Source organism: Engraulis encrasicolus, chromosome 15, assembly GCF_034702125.1.
Source record: "Engraulis encrasicolus isolate BLACKSEA-1 chromosome 15, IST_EnEncr_1.0, whole genome shotgun sequence".
In the NCBI taxonomy this organism is placed as follows: Eukaryota; Metazoa; Chordata; class Actinopteri; order Clupeiformes; family Engraulidae; genus Engraulis; species Engraulis encrasicolus.
Window position 1 is genome coordinate 28366381 of NC_085871.1, and position 17049 is coordinate 28383429.

At 45.0% G+C, this 17049-nt stretch overlaps 1 protein-coding gene across 1 annotated transcript in view; it reads left to right on the forward strand.

Moving 5' to 3' along the window:
- The window catches only part of LOC134464224 (anoctamin-4-like), a 99844-nt gene that overhangs the window by 43452 nt on the left and 39343 nt on the right, over window positions 1-17049 (forward strand). The window contains exons 4-10 of the mRNA XM_063217699.1: window positions 3404-3589; window positions 6821-6975; window positions 8150-8302; window positions 11415-11515; window positions 13066-13110; window positions 14729-14857; window positions 15910-16016. Of these exons, the coding sequence (XP_063073769.1) occupies window positions 3404-3589; window positions 6821-6975; window positions 8150-8302; window positions 11415-11515; window positions 13066-13110; window positions 14729-14857; window positions 15910-16016 (876 nt within the window). The remainder of the gene's footprint in view (window positions 1-3403; window positions 3590-6820; window positions 6976-8149; window positions 8303-11414; window positions 11516-13065; window positions 13111-14728; window positions 14858-15909; window positions 16017-17049) is intronic.

The window sequence follows — 17049 nt, forward strand, 5'->3', positions numbered from 1 at the left end:
ACTTCAGTATCAATAACATTCCTCCACTGTGAAAGCTACTGTATACAATACAATCCTGCACTTTATTCACATTTCACATTAATGGCTGTGAGATGTGTGACCTTGCACTGCACAAGCTACTGAGGAGAAAAGTAGAGCCACCATCACCAGCCAATGATGGGCAAAATGGAGTCATTAGTGCAATCCAGTGCCACGTACTGTTTGCCTGATTATCATCGACTTTCAATTATCTCCGAGACTTGGTCTGACCAAGAGCATAAGAATTAACATTTCAGAAGTGGCATGGTTGACCCGCTTCGCTTGGTTTGCTAATGGTTGTTTGCTTCCCGACAAAGTGGGAGGAGTTCCCGATTTTTCGGGAGCTCAGAAAGTACTTGCATTGCTCCTGACCTGACTAGTAGCAACGCTGGAGGTGTGTCACAAGGAGGGCACGGCCTGGCTAACGTACTGTGGCCCAAATGACTTGGTGTTACCTGTCCAATTCAGCCAGGTGATTGGCTGGTTGAATGATCACCTGGTTGAGTTGGATAAGTAAAGCAAGGTGCACTCATCAGATTTCTTTTTGTTCCTGTAATCGCCTCACAAAACCAAAAAGAAATCTGATGAGTGCTTCTTCATTCATTTATTTGTGAGATTTGAGTTCAGTCATTGACAAAGTCAAGCACCAAGTGTAGAGAATTAGACTACAAGGTGTTGAGCGTGCTTCCTGGTCCTTATAGGTAAAGCAAGGTCATTTGGAACGTGTGGCGCTGGATTGTACCTAATGAATCCATCCATCGTATGACAAGCACATTAGCTGCTGTTTAGTAGCGCGTGACCTGACTGACCTGACGTCCCTCCCCCCCTCTACCTAATAACTCTGTCAATGGCAGCTTTACAGTAATGCAGTGGCACAGACTGGAAAAAAGGCGAAGTCAAGCATGAGCTTGATTCATTGAGATGAGACGCTGAGTGTCTCTCCTTCTCTCTCTTTCTCTTTCTCTCTCTCTCTCTCTCTCTCTCTCTCTCTCTCTCTCTCTCTCTCTCTCTCTCTCTATATATATGTAAGGGATAATTGACGACACGGTGTGCGTATAACAGGAAAAATAATGCACACCAGGTGGTGATGCGGCCACGACGCGAAGCGGAGTGGCCGTTACACCTCGGTGTGCATTATTTTTCCTGTTATACGCACACCGTGAAGTCAATTATCCCGCTTATACCACGGTTGCCACACTGTCTGAAATTTATTTGAGGCATTATTTCGATGCTATAATGGCTAAAACAAAGGTTTTCTGTAGAACTAATTCCTTCCGCCACAAGAAGCTTCTTTTCATAACTTTCTGGCGAACTGCCGTTGCTAATTCTAAATTGAAGGTTGCTACGGCCAAGACACCGTTGATAGTTCTATCGCATTCGGTTGTCAAGTCAAGAGCCAGTCGTTAATTCTATCGCATTTGGTTGTCAAGTCAGTCGCCTCAATGTTCTACCCATTCGATATATGGGCGCGTCTGACTTGCCCACTAGACCATGCTACAGTTGGCATGATTTCTACACATGTACAGATCTCAATAGATTAAAAAAATACCCTGCGCATCTTGGCGACATTCTAACTGCCTCACCTCGCCATTAACTTCATCAAAACAGGCACCTCGTCAATGTGCTCTCCTCCCATAGGAAACCCCCCTTGATTTATTTTCCACTGCGTTCCCATAGTTAAGCCTATTGATCCGAAAATATCCCATACTTTTCACAAGTTACGCTAGCCCTACTCTCTCAACTGTTAAACGCTACAACCGCAGGAAACATCTCCTCTCGTGGGGAAGAAACGCCCACGTGAAACGGGCGTCCCTTTGCGCAGGGAATCTCTCTCTCTCTCTCTCTCTCTCTCTCTCTCTCTCTCTCTCTCTCTCTCTCTCTCTCTATCACAAAGTTGACAGAGTGATGGTCAGTTGGGAGAAATAAACATGTTTCAAATTTGATTAGGCCTACTAAGATTTGCTCCAGATTCACTATACATTGCTGGTGTTTCCAGACGCGCGGTGCCACATGTGTCACTTCAGCGCGTAATGCTTGCAACTTTTTTGTGTGTAATTTATGAACGTGCGTGCCTTGGCGCATTGATACACTGGAGTTATGCGGTCAGAAAAGTGACCTAATAGTGGGACTACTTCAGGTGTGCATATATAGACAGTTAATCAATACCCAATTTAGCGCGTCACAATGGGAGATTCCAGACTGCCGTGGTATAAATATATATATATATATATATATATCTTCCTCTCTCTCTCTCTGCATCGCTGTCTTTGTGCGTACGTATGTGTGTGTGTGTGTGTGTGTGTGTGTGTGTGTGTGTGTGTGTGTGTGTGTGTGTGTGTGTGTGTGTGTGTGTGTGTGTGTGTGTGTGTGTGTGTGTGTGTGTGCCCGCGTCTGTGTGCCTGTGTGCCTGTGTGTGAATAGGTAGTACTCCAATCAATGTGTCTTGCGTCAACTAAATCAATCAGTCGGAATGCTGCAAAGGGGGAAAAGGGAGGAGAGCAAATCATGCCACCCTTCACAAGAGCAGCCCAGGGGCGGAACGATAGGGGGGCGAGTAGGGCATTTGCCCCAGGGCCCAGGGCCCTCTCGTATTGGTTTTGGGGGCCATATTGTCACCTTTGCAGGTCGTATGTGGGGCCCTATCAGGGTCTTGCCATGGGGTCCTGTGTGTCCTATCTGCCACAAGAGCAGCCCCTTCCACCATCACCTCTAGTCCTTCCTGACCAAGTTTCCCCTCCTCAGCACCTTCTCCTGGGACAAGGGATCGCTGACCGTCTACCACACACACACACACACACACACACACACACACACACACACACACACACACACACACACACACACACACACACACACACACACACACACACACACACATGGACTTCCCTGACCCCCTCATCTACATCTCAATTTTTCCTTAGCAGACTTGACCCCTACTCACAAACACACATGCACACACATCTACACACACACGCATGTACGCACGCACGCACGCACGCACGCACTTACACACACACTCACACACACACACATGGAGTAGTACGCGTCACGTCATCGTCTTCCCACCCTTGCTCATTCTCTGGTTGGCTCCCTCGCCCTCTCAGACCACTGTGTTTAGAACAGAATCCGTGCGGTCTTTCAGATCAGAACTATTGTGCAAAGCAGCATGGTATTTCCCAGGCTAGCATACTGCTAACACAGCACCTACCAAAAAGTTTTACTTTCACTTACACTTAAAACAGGTGTGAGCTGGATGGTACACGGAGTTCCTCTTGTGAAATATATATGTCCTGTTTAGTCACAAAAATCTTGCCTTGTATGGCACGCTGCATACAAAGCATCCATCTTCAAATTGCTAAGTATCTTCGTCCATGTGCTTCGGCAGGTGTGAGCTCGTCTCTACATGGAGCAGAGTCCCACTGGCGTAACCTCCGCAGCCGAAGCGTGTTGCAGCCCGTGGCCCGGCCCAAGCCCCGTCCACCGCCCGTCTCCGGGACCGCCGTAACCATGGAGCAGTCCTCGTCCGGCCCGCCGGACTCCAGCAGCACCCTGGACGTGGCGCCCCCTCTAGGTGAGCACTGTAATGACGTCCCTTGTGTGTGTGTGTGTGTTGTGTGTTTGCTTGTGTGTGTGTGTGTGTGTGTGTGTGTATGTGTGTGTGTGTGTGTGTGTGTGCGTGCGCTAGCATGTGAAAGTATGTGTGTATGTGTGTGTGTGTGTGTGAACGTGTGTGTGCTTATGTGCGTGAAAGCGAAAGAAAGCGAAAGCACACCTGGGAAACTCCAACTCCCATTGTCATTGTGACACAGCACTCCACAACACACAAGTGTCCACTGCACACTGCACACAACTAAATTGCATTTTATGCCTCACCCGTGCAAGCGTGTGTGTGTGTGTGTGTGTGTGTGAGTGTGTGCGTGTGTGCGTGCGTGCATGCGTGCCTGCATGCATGCGTGCGTGCCGTGCGTGCTTGTGCGTGCATGCGTGCGTGCATGCGAGCGTGTGTGTGTGTGCAAGAGACACCGGGTGTTGTGTGCACTGGGGGGATTAAGAACTTGCCGTGGTGCTGTTTAAAATGCCTGGTGGTATTTTTCTAATAGAAACGCTACTCAGAGCCCGAAGTCATAGTCAGCCCACCTGCTGTTTTCGACTCTCACAGAAGACAGCAAGATATATGAATAAATAAATAAATACACACATAAAAAAATAAATAGCAAAATCATTTTGCATTGCATGCATTGGCGGAAGGCAAATATTTGTTCAGCAGCACTGAACAGACTAAACGTGTCTGGAGCTACATAGAATCACTGTAGCAGCAGCAGCTAATGAATCGTCGTGAATGAAATCGTTTCTCAAGACCAATCTGTGTAATTCATGCAACAGCGAACAGCCACCAGTTATTATTGTTTTGCTTGGGGTTTTTTTGCTGCTTCATGTTTTATTTTAATTCTCTTGTTTTCACTTCCATCTGGCCTGCAGAAATAAAGTAAATTGGTGGTAACGGTCTGAATGACACAAAACTGACAATACGCACAAAAGTAAAACACAAAAACATGAATCGCCAGTGTCTCCATAGTTTGGTTCTCAGTGAAACAGTATAGTGTTAGCCATCTGTGCTCTCCCTACTGCTTCACAGGCCCGCCATCTACAAGCTAGCCCGGTAGAAGTCTTCAATTATATCTGGGATTTTAAATTGATGTAATTATGTGACCTTTCTTCATCTCGCTTCCATGGAGATTTAAAGCACACACACTGCAATACACACTACAATAAATACAGCACTGGTATTGGAGTGGCATCTTTCGCAAGCAACTAACAACTACGTACTGTAGCTCCCAACCTGGGGAGCCCAGGTCGATATGGGTCCACCATACTTCCATAGTAAAATGTTTTCTTCTCTGAATTGAGACGAGCTGATCCATACCTCTCTGAGATTTGTGCATGTTCCAGGTCCCAGTCACTAAGACATGCTGTTACTCCTGTTAGCATGTAGCTAGGCTCAGCATGGCTGCTGTTATTTTTGGGGGCTGAAGTTATTTGCAACCAAACTCTTCCACGTTTTCCCTGTTTGCGAACGCTTATATGACCAATTAGGGCCTGCATGAAGCCAGGTTTAGTTACACAAAATGAAACGTGGCGATTTCCCATGCTATGAAAAATGGGCACTATAATGAAAGGCATAGTAGCACCTTGTGCTTCGACGTTGAATGGATACCTTCACACCGTTTTTTCCCCCTCTTCCTCGCCCCCCTGAACTTCCGTCAATACAGCCAACAGGAGTGAACCGAAGCGCGCACAAGGTGTTACTATGGGTGTATTCCAATATGCAGACTTCCCTCTTCCCTTGCTCACTTACCTGCTTGTGACCTCAAAATGACGTCACTGACGACAGAAAATGAATTCAGTCTTGCAAAAGCACAATTCTGATGTCATTTCTTCATTTGCAATTGGTATGGTGAATGAAGAATAGTCCCCCAAAAATTGTTATAGCTAGGCTGACAGCGGGGAAACTTTATGGTTTTCCAAAAGCAGAGGTGGAGGATGGGAGTGTGCATATTGAAATGCACGCTTTTCCTTTCATGATAGTGCCTATTTTTTTTATAACAAATAATAAAAGACATGCCCCATCCTTGAAACAAGGGAAAAGCTTCTGACTCTCAGCCAACTTACAAGCATGCAAAGAAATACTTGCTACTTACAAAAAAAGGCAGCCAGAATAGTTTGCCAAATAACTGCTCAGTGCAATATTTTTTATTGGACCTTTAACAGTTATGTGGGCAAGTTGAAAGTACAGTTGAGTTTCCCTGGAGGGACTTCGATGAAAGCACTCTGCTTTGCTCTTACCGGATGTGTCTTTCCATAGTGCAGGTGAAAAAGGACCCTTTTAAGTTACTGCTGCTCCACTCTCGCCATATAGTTCCTTACTGCCAAGAATCATTGTAAGACGCATTTAAGATTGGAGTTGTTGCCAGTTAGCATTGCACAGGAATTTGTGCCCAGAGCATGTATAAATTAAACGTGTTATGATGAAGATTGTGGTGGTGATTTGTCAATATTGTTGTTATTATTATTCTGACAATTGTTATTATAAGGTTAGACTTAATTTCACTTTGACATTAACTGTGTTCAATTAAAATAGCAATTTTACAGCATGTTACAGTATAAGAGTTAGATTTTGTACTGTACAATACCTCAGGGTTAGGATTTCGTATGTGCATAAAGTGAAAGTAGGCCTACATAATATTACACGTCGATGTGATGGTTTGTCAGTGGGGTTGTGAGTGTGCTCTGACTATCGCGCCAATTAGGTTCTATGCTGTGGTTGTCAGGGTCGCATTTTGTTTTCCTATGAGGTTCAAGTTTGAGTCCTGATGTGAGCAACTCTACTCTCTTTTGCTACGAATACTTTTAGATACACTAAAAAAGTAGCTCCACATTCCACACAGCTCTGATAGCTCCACTCACTAGGTCTGGGAGAACTTGCTTTGAAATCGTTTTCAGAAGGCATGGCTTTATCAGCCATTTGTCTGTCCTTGCCAACAACAAATTCATTCACAACCATTCTGTCTTTATCAATATACAGTATGGCAGAATGTACAACACACTTGTCGTGTGACTCATCGATGCAGGCTGCCATTGTTATTCCCTTCTTGATCAGAGAACAGAGAGCTCCCAACAGACTTGCGTAACTCGTGGAGTCCCCTGGCTGAGTTTTGTGGAACTACGCAGGTCTGTAAAAAAGAAAATTGTAAAATGAAGTGTGGCCTATTATAATAATTACTGCTGTTGTCATTGTTTCTAGTGGCGGTGAAGGATGCAAAGGAGCTCCTGGAGGAGAGTGAGGAGGGCTCCGGTGCCCCTGGCGAGAAGGACAACGACTCCTCCTCAATGCTCCACCCCCCCACCTCCCACTGCAGCATCCTGGACGAACCCAGTTCCCTGGACCTGGCATCCGAGGTGGGTGTGTGGATGGGGGAGTGTGTGTGCGTGTGTGTGTGTGTGTGTGTGTGTGTGTGTGTGTGTGTGTGTGTGTGTGTGTGTGTGTGTGTGTGTGTGTGTGTGTGTGTGTGTGTGTGTGTGTGTGTGTGTGTGTGTGTGTGTGTGTGTGTGTGTGTGTGTGTGTGTGTGGCCTAGGGTTCATTATTGGCATAACGGTTTTTTTTTGTTCACTGCTTTTGTGGAACTCTTCACACAGATGCATAAACATAAAACCAACTTGGCCCTTAACTGAAGCACCCTTGAGCAAGGCACCTAACCCCACATTGATCTAGGGACTGTTACCAATACCCTGTAATTATCTGTAAGTTCCTTTGGATAAAAGCTTCAACTAAGTGTAATGTAATGTAATGTAACGTCAGCATACAGTGCCACCAGGAAGAAAAGCACAACAACGACAGACAAAGAAATTACAACACAGTAGACCCTATCTATGAAATGCAGTACAGTACATGGGCCTGGCTTACACCGCTACACCAGAAGTCGATTTGAATTTGGTGCTGTCTGTAATATGTCACCGGTGATGTGGTGTATATCTCTGGCATGTCCCCCTTTAAGCTCTTCCCTTTGTATTTTCCCGTCATCCAACTATTCAGACAGAGAGGGAGAAGGCCATTATCACCACTATAACCTTGAGACGCTGGGGTGTGGAGAGACAAATGAGGTGCTATCATGCCACCATTATAACGCCCCAGGAACATTGTACTCCTCCTTTTGTTCAAATGAGAGACATTATGACTGTTGGTGGTCCATTACAGTAGAATTAGCTGCGGTTTCTTATCCAATTTGAGAATGCCGCACAATTTAGTTTATCGGAGAAAGAAATCCTCACAGGTACATTGATAGACATCCTAAGGGGGCATGTGGGAGGCATTTTTGCAGACACTTTTTTATTAAAAAAGGCTCTTCTTTTGTGTGTTTCCTTGTTTGATGGTTTGAAAGAAAGATGATACGGTAGTCATTGCTATGGAAACTGATATTAAGAGTGCTGTGGCCATCATTGTGATCTTCTAGATGTAGAGTTAAGTACTTTTATTAATCCCGAAGTAAACCGTTCTATTTTTTGTGTTTTGATGTTGACCTTTTGCACTTTTCATGTGAAGTCATTGTCCTTCTTTCTTTCTTTTGGGCTCAGGCCGGGAGGAGTAAGTCCAGTGGGCTGTGCTTCAGCGACGGCAGGTGCCGGATCGATTACGTGCTGGTCTACAAAAAGTCCAGCCAGCAGTCGGAGAAGCGCGATGTGTTCGAGAGGAACATCCGCGCCGAGGGCCTGCACATGGAAAAGGAGGTGAGCAGACGAACTCCCCCGTCACACACAGGCATACGTCAGCTGCGTTTTGCTGCGTTCTCATCCACTTAACATTAGACAGGATTGGTCCTAGGGCCCCGGGGGAAGCATCCGCGAGGTAGTGGCACCACTGCGAAGCCCCGCTACAAATGATATGTCAAAAATTGCCAGTTAGCACTATAGACATGTTATTTCGACTCTATCAAGATACTGCGATTATAGCATGACATTAGACTTTTTTATATGCGTTTATACACGTTTTTTGCTGATTTTGCTTTTGTTTTTTTCTGTGGGGATGAGACGGGCAGCAAAAACGTTTTCTGGACAGATGTTAGTGTGAGGTTTCAAGGGTTTGCACCCCAAGAAAATGTGAAAATACAGTTGTTAAAAGTGCAATATTTAACGTGATGTGAGAATAGAACTATAGGGGCTTGGACCCTCTTGGTTCTTGGGCCCCTGGGCATGGGCCCGCTAGGCCTGTGCATTTATCCATGCTTGAGCGTAACTATCGAGCAGAGGCGCCTATCCGGGTTCAGAACTGGATCTGGGCTTGACACCTCCTTTAGTGAGCGTGCAAGCAACCTAAGAACTCGTTGCGAATCTGTGTGCCGAGTCGACTGAGCCTTTGAAATGGCGTTGCAAAAAGTGCTGATATGCTATGTTCCTTGCTTGTTTTTCTTCCCCACATATTTAGAAATCAGGCTGCTGCTGGTGTGTGTGTGTGTGTGTGTGGGTGTGTGATGTTTGGGGGAGGGAGGGGGGCTGTGGGGGTAGCAGGAGCGGCTAAAAAATGCTGAAAATGTGCCATGTTCTCTTGTTTTTTTCACATACGTATTTAGAAAGCAGGTTGCTGTGTGTGTGCGCGTGTGTGTGTGCATGCTTGCATGTGTGTGTGTGTGTGTGTGTGTGTGTGTGTGTGTGTGTGTGTGTGTGTGTGTGTGTGTGTGTGTGTGTGTGTGTGTGTGTGTGTGTGTGTGTGTGTGTGTGTGCATGCTTGTGTGCATGCGTGCGTGCATGTGGAACAGCAGGAGGAAGGGGGAAAAAGCTGAAAATGTGCATATGGCATTCTGTGATTGCCGCCACACGAACGTACAATCTGACTGTGCTGATGCGCAGAAGTGGCAAGGTCACTATCAGAGAGAGTTTAAAGGGACTGTGTGCGTGTGTGCGTGTGTGCGCGCGTGTGTGTGTGTGTGTGTGTGTGTGTGTGTGTGTGTGTGTGTGTGTGTGTGTGTGTGTGTGTGTGTGTGTGTGTGTGTGTGTGTGTGTGTGCGTGCATTTATGTGTGTGGAGAGTGTAAAAGGACTGTGCGTGTGCGTGTGTGTCTGTGTTTTTTTTTGCTTGTGTGCGTGCGTGCACGTGTGCGTGTATGCGTGTGCACCTGCCAACCGTTCTCTAAAGAAGAAAAACACATCATGTTATTCAGGGATTTGGATTTCATGCAGGGAAAGTGCTGTAGATTGCTCCATATACAGAACAGTACACCTGTCCTGAATACAGTGAGCATGTGCCATGGCCCAGGGCTATTGCTGAAGAGCTGTACAGTACAGAAGATTAATTGTAACACACACACACAGACAACGACACTGACATTGACGCACGCACGCACGCACGCACGCACGCACGCACACGCACACACACATGCAAGCACGCATGCACGCACTTACGCACGCACTGTACACACACACACACACACACACACACACACACACACAGGGCCGCTGAGAGCTTTAGCCGGGCTCAGGACAAAGTCTTCTGAATTGTATGTATTGGGCTGGGGGGGGGGGGGGGGGGGCTTTCAGAATCTGAAAGCCCCCCCCCCAGCCCAATACATACAATGTAATAATGACCCAATTCTGCCCCCCTCTGTCTCCCAGGGCCTGAGACAACTGTCCCCTTTGTCCCCCCCTGTCGGCACCCCTGCTCACACACGCACGCACGCACGCACGCACGCACGCACGCACGCACGCACGCACGCACACACACACACACACACACACACACACACACACACACACACACACACACACACACACACACACACATGTTCCCTATGCTCACACTGGGGCCCATGATGTATTGACAGCTAATGAAGTGCTGTGTGAACTGTAAGTACTTAATGCTGCCAGTGCCGCTAATGCTGATGTCCACGGCAATGAGCTGCAGTCATGCACCTCTAGCAGGGATGCTGACAAGGGGGGTGGGGGCAAAGGGGTCAGTTATCCCGGGCCCAGGGAGAAATCATTACATGGTATGTATTGGATGGGGGGGCCCTTTCATATGACTTTGCCCTGGGCCCAGCAAAAGCTGTCAGTGGCCCTGACCTATAGACTTCTACTCACTCTGATACAGCATCTAGGTCCAGTGTCTACCTGTCTTCTTCAATTCCTGAAAAACACAAATTGTCCCCACCAATAAAAAATACCTCATTCCTTTACCTCGTGAAATTTTATTTGCACACATTTATTTTAGCTTTCATATTCACTGAACGTCACTGTTGTGTCCCCACCAATGCTGACTATTCTCCTCTTAACAAATTCTTCCTAAGTCCTTCTTCCTCACCCCCTCTTCTTCTACCTGATGCCTTTTTTTCATTCTTACTAACTGTGGTGTATTGAGCACACATAGTTAATTGTTTAAGCAGACAACTGGAAGGACATGAAGGCGGATATGCAAGATAACACTAAACTGGGTTTATTGCAGTGGTGTAGTCTACTTTTTCATGGTGGGCATACTGTATATTTGAGCATTTTTGAAGTGGGTATACTGTATATATTTGTGCTATTCAAAACAATGGATCAATCAATTTTAAGTGGGTATACTGAAATTTAGAAGTGGGTATACTCCGTATACCCGCGTTCTATGTAGACTACACCACTGGTTTATTGATAACCATAGCCACTGTACACATTGTGCTTCACCTAACACGGCAGGTGCAGGAGAGAGCGGGCGTCTGGTGGCGCAGTACCTTTTGTACCCCGGAGAACAGCCAATAAAAACACATCGTTCACTAGTACCAAAATAAAAGTTAACATCTCCAATATAAAAGAATATTCCTCTGGGTTGGAACACCACACTAAACCCCTCCCTCTGCCTGTCCCGTCTCTTGCAGTCCTCCATTACCAACAGCGATGTGATCTTTGTGAAGCTCCACGCGCCATGGGAGGTCCTGTGCCGCTACGCCGAGATCATGAACATCCGAATGCCCTTCAGGTAAAGTGCCTCAGCCCTCTCCCGTGACACCCACAGCATGCTTTGAACAAGAAAAAGACAGGCGGAGAGAGAAAAGAGAGAGAGAGAGAGAGAGAGAGAGAGAGAGAGAGAGAGAGAGAGAGAGAGAGAGAGGGAGAGAGAGAGAGAGAAAGGGAGCAAGAGAGCGCTGCTCTACTTTTAACCGTGACCTTTTTGCCACTCACTCCAAAGAGAACTCACAGGCAACTTGTGTCATTGTAAAAGTACAAAGTAAAGTACTGTAGCCTACATCCAGTACATATAATAAAACAAAGATGTACCCACTGAAATGAAGTGAGGTGAGGATTTCGGTCATATTAAGGCCAATGTACAACACAGTATCTTTGCCGTGTTAATTCAACACTAAGTGAACACCAACACTCAGCTGTTACATTTGACTCCCTATGTGTTTGAATTAGTACTGGAAAATGTACCTAGTACTGTAGTTTCGCCAATGTGTCACCCATTTGCCAGTCGACAGTGAGTGTTTTGTTTGTTTTTTTTGTACACATGCAGTGCTTGAAGTGGGGGACTCAGGGGAACCCAGTTCCCCTTCCTCATAATTTTCATCATCGGCTTTCCGGCAGAACTTATCTTTTGCGCCGCATTTTATAAGTTCAAAACAAGTTTTTCAAGATGTGTGCAGGCAATTGGCCTACAAAAACGTGACTTGTACTGATTTGGTACCCAGGCTCCGCCTTAGTGGTGCTGCAACGCCTTCGGCTCAGCTACAGTCTCTAAGGCCAGGAGCTCATTCAGGTAGAATCTGGATCCCGCTACAGCGGGAACTCCACCCACTTTGTCGGGAACTAATCAACTTTGAGCATTTCCAACCATTCTGGGTAGAGGCGTGTTCAAAGCAGTGACGTTGTTTAAGCAGAGACGTTCTATTGGGGACTAAGAAATGTTTGGTTTAAACTTTGGCTCAGCCTGTTCTACCCTTGACCAGTAGCAAACCAAGGTAGGTGGGTCAATCATGCCGTTTAAGAATGTTAGTTATGATCTTGGTCAGACCAAGTCTTGAAGAGATTTGAAAGTCATGATGATAATCTGGCAACTGATTTGGTACTGATGAGACTGTCAGAAAATCGGGGTTGCTGTACTTCTTTTTGGATACCGATTAGGGTTCCTGCAGCTCTTTTTTCTACTTCAATCACTGTACACATGTGGTGGGTCGTTGATGATACCTCTTACTACGCATGTGTGTGTGTGCGTGTGTGTGTGTATGTATGTGTGTGTTTATCCCGTCCCATCTCCTCCAATTCCCTCCCCATCCTCTGTCGTTGTGTTCCATCCAGTACACTCTTGACTGTGTAAAATACCAGCCCATGCAGAGGCCAGATGGGCCGCCATTTTCAGTTAGGTCCTGCCTGTTTATCTATTTATTTTCAACACATTTATTTAAAATGCATTGTGTGTTTTGTCATTGTGGTGTCGTGTATCTTTTCATAGTTTTGTGGCATTCGTGTTGGTAGTCTGGATGCCCGTAAAATGTCAACTGAACTGTGTTTTATTTGGTGTCTTTCACGCAGGAGGAAATTCTATTACTTGCACCGGCGCTACAGGTTCATGACAAGGTAAGGTTGGCAGCTGCCGTTATGATTTAAAGGGGTTGGTTTGTGACTTTTATGGGGTCCCTCTGAAATGATTAGCTAAAAATCCTGTCCAAATCAGACCTCTAAATTGAACACTGGAACATCTTAAAGGGGAAGCCTTTATTTGTTTAATTACTAAAAAAATGCAAGGGTAACGTTTATTTTACAGTTTTTGTACATGCATCACATTTACTGTATCAATGAATAATATTGCAGTATGTACTTATGCTGTAATGCCGTACAAACGTAAAGTGCAGTAACTATGCCAACATTGAAACATGAAAAATTTAAACATTGAAAAATGGCTTCAAAGCCTTGGTATTAGGTTGGACATTGTAGTTACTGCAAGTTTGACATACTGTAGCAATATCTCTAAAGCATGACACATTTGGTCCAGGGGTGCGTTTCTCGAAACCAACGTAGCTTACTACATTAGCTACTTTGTTGTTTTCAATGCATTTTCCCATTGGCAACTACCCAACTTGCTAACAGGCTAACAACTTCTCTTTTGAGAAATGCACCCCAGAAGGCTTTGTCACAGGATAAAGGATGTGTAATGAAGACCACTTCCAGTCTAAACTGGAATATATGTAGTTACTGCACTTTGCCTTTGTAGGGCACATACTGTACACCTAACCCAAACATTACAGGTACAGTGCAGGTTCATAATGTTACACACTGTTACACACAGTGTTAACTAATTAATGTACCAGGGATGGTAACAAATGGCAGCACCAAAGTAGCAAGTAGCAAGAGAATAAGTTGCAGGACAAAACAGGTGATTGATTACATTCATTATCAGTCTAGACTCAGTGTTGACAAAAATACGCAATTACAGACATTTGGCAGAACATAGACCTACTTATCATCTGAACCCAGTTAAATAAGGAAAACAATTGGCTGAAAAACACTGACAAACTCCGACTTGTGCAAATGCTACTTTTTTATCAGCAGTCTTATTGCTATCTCCCAGAAAGTGAATAAGAACTTTCTCAATCTTATCTTTTGTCTGTGAGAAAATGAATAGGATCTTTCTAGCATAACCTTAAGAGGACAAAAGGTGTTTAATGGAATTTAACCCACATTATGTCAGTGGTACAATTTTCAAAACTTCTTGTTGAACTAATTAGACGGATGTCAAGCTTTATCTGTGATTTTTCTTAGGGGTTTCATTTAACACATAAGAGATAGATAGGCCTATATAAGAAACAGATCCCTCTTAGGAGAAAAAGATAGAGGTCTGCTGCGGGTGTGATTTTCTTTGAGGCTGGAAGAGCAAAGATGCACACCCCCTTGGCCTTCTGGTATTGATTGAAAGTATTGAACTTTTACCAAATGTCATAACATTTAATGAGGACCCCAATATGGTCTTGCATATAGATTAATTGACAGTCCCAAAAAATATGAAATAGCCCAGTAGGGAAGGGCGGTGGGGTTGGGGTGATAGGACAAATAAAGTACATGTTAGCTTGTTACATACCAGCTTTGGAAAGATTACACCCCCCCACCCCCCCACCCCGTGCCCTGCAAAAAGTATGAAAATGATTGGCAAAAACTGTGACATTTTGTAACGATCGCTATATATTATGTTGATGTTTAGGCTGGAGAAGAAAATGAGTAAGTTCCGTGGCTGGCTACCTCGCAAGCCCATGAAGTTCGATGACACGCTTCCGGACCTGGAGGAAAACGAGAGCTTCACTGCCCCCTTCAGCCGACAGAGGATACACCAGTGAGGACTTTGTGTTTGTGTGTGTGTGTGTGTGTGTGTGTGTGTGTGTGTGTGTGTGTGTGTGTGTGTGTGTGTGTGTGTGTGTGTGTGCAGGGCTGGACTGGGCTGGAGGAGAAATAGGGTCCGGTCATTTTTGGCTTAAAGGGGCCCCTCATAATACTACTCACAGGTGGACTCACCGGTGGACCCCGTACCCATGTTTTTACATTTCTGAAATTAGGGGCCCGTGAGGGTGCGGGGCCCACCGGGAAATGCCCACTGTTCCAGATGGCCAGTCCAGCCGCGTGCGTGCGTGCGTGCGTGCGTGCGTGCGTGCGTGCGTGCGTTTGTGCGTGCGTGCGTGCGTGTGTGCGTGCTTGCGTGCATGCATGCGTGCAAGTCAAGTGCTTGTCTGTGCCAGTTCTCCTAATGGTCTGCGATCGATTGTCATGGGAGTGTAGCAGCATGCTACAGCATTGGGCTGCTGGAGGATAGGCCTACTGTGCTCAAGGGGCTAGATTAAAGGCTTGTTCCGTTAATCAGAAATATACACAGGAATTTTTGTGGCCAACAGGATCGAAGGGTCTAATGGGTGAAAAGAGGCACGGACATTTTTTTTGTAATACACTTTTTATTGTTTTTTAGCAAAAAAAAAGACAACAAGCAAATGAGACCAGGTTATACAATATTATGTATAAAGCTTGTGCAAAAGCATATTAGCATTTTTACGCGGGTGAAAGGACATGGATATTTTTGAACAAAATGTCATTTTATGGCAAAGGTGACATGAAAAAAGGCTGAGAGAAATCTGAGTAGAATTCTTTTACTATTCTATTGAATTTTATGGGAAAGGATGACTAGAAAAAGCTGTAAAAAGACTTGATCATTGAATGGTTGCATGCACAGCAGAATTGAATGGAAATAAATGGTCATTATTCCACAAATGCGTAACAAGAATTTAATTTGGTGGTAAACGAGCAAGAACACAACCAATCCAAGGGGAAAATGCGTAGATAGGATTTCATTCCTTGGCTTTTTTTCTCTGACTCTCCTCTCCTCTCTTGTCCTCTAAGTTTCGTCATCCACAACAAAGACACGTTTTTCAACAATGCCACAAGGACGCGGATAGTCCACCACATCCTCCAAAGAGTCAAATACGAAGAGGGCAAAAATAAAATAGGTAAGGTGCATTCATCAAACACAACAAATAACTGCATGAAAAGTAGGCCAGTTGAGTTTTTTTTCACTGTACATCACAGTAGCACGTTGTCCTGAATTTCATTACATTACATTAAACTTTGCTTTGATCCTAAGCGGCTAAGTTATTTTAGGTACAGTCCCCAAAGCAATGTAGGGTTAGATGCCACCGGCGTGCAGACGCAACGGCCCAAGTTGCCTGGACAACCGCCCTTTTGCCGTCCTTGGCTGATGCTGCCCTTCCGAGGGAGGGGGAAAATAATATGGGCAAATATGATTTCATATTTCAATATGTTTTTCGTTATAATCTTGATTGAAGTTTTCCAAAATGAAGACACATCAAGAGATAGGCAAAAGGGAGGGTCACGGGCGTTTCGGGAGGCACGCAGCACAGCAGGTTTTAGAGTTTAAAATAATGGCTTTACGCTACATTAAAGGGGTACAAGGTAGGATGCCTGTCTCAAAATTGACACTGTAATGAAAAAATGCTGTTCAAATAAACTCGCTGTGAGAATGTTTTTCATCACAGAATGCCAGCAGTTGATACAAATCTGAATACGGTATGTAAAGCGATTTTTCGTATGAAAAGTGTTTCCCACACTCGTTCGGACCGCTCTGTCAAAAAGTTGCATTTGGGGTTTTCTGACAGCGGACCGTGGAAGTGGTCGCGAGAGTCATCGTTCACTTATAGCCTATATGCTATGGTGAAGCCATAAACAAATTGTTGCAGGTTTTGAGAATGCTTTGGATTTGGGTGAAAGGGTTGGAAATGAAGGCAATTGGAATCTCACTTAGAGTATGTCACATAAGTGAGTAGCTCACCCCACACATTTTTGCAGATTTGTAAGTATGTCTTTTCATAGGACAACATTAAAGAAATTTCACTTCGACACAATGATTAGTGACCTGTTAACAACATATATAACCGCTTAAATTTGTTGTTCACTCACAAAAAAAATCAAAATACAGCCATTAACGTTTTACAATATGTAACAAAAGTGAGTACACCCCAGGCT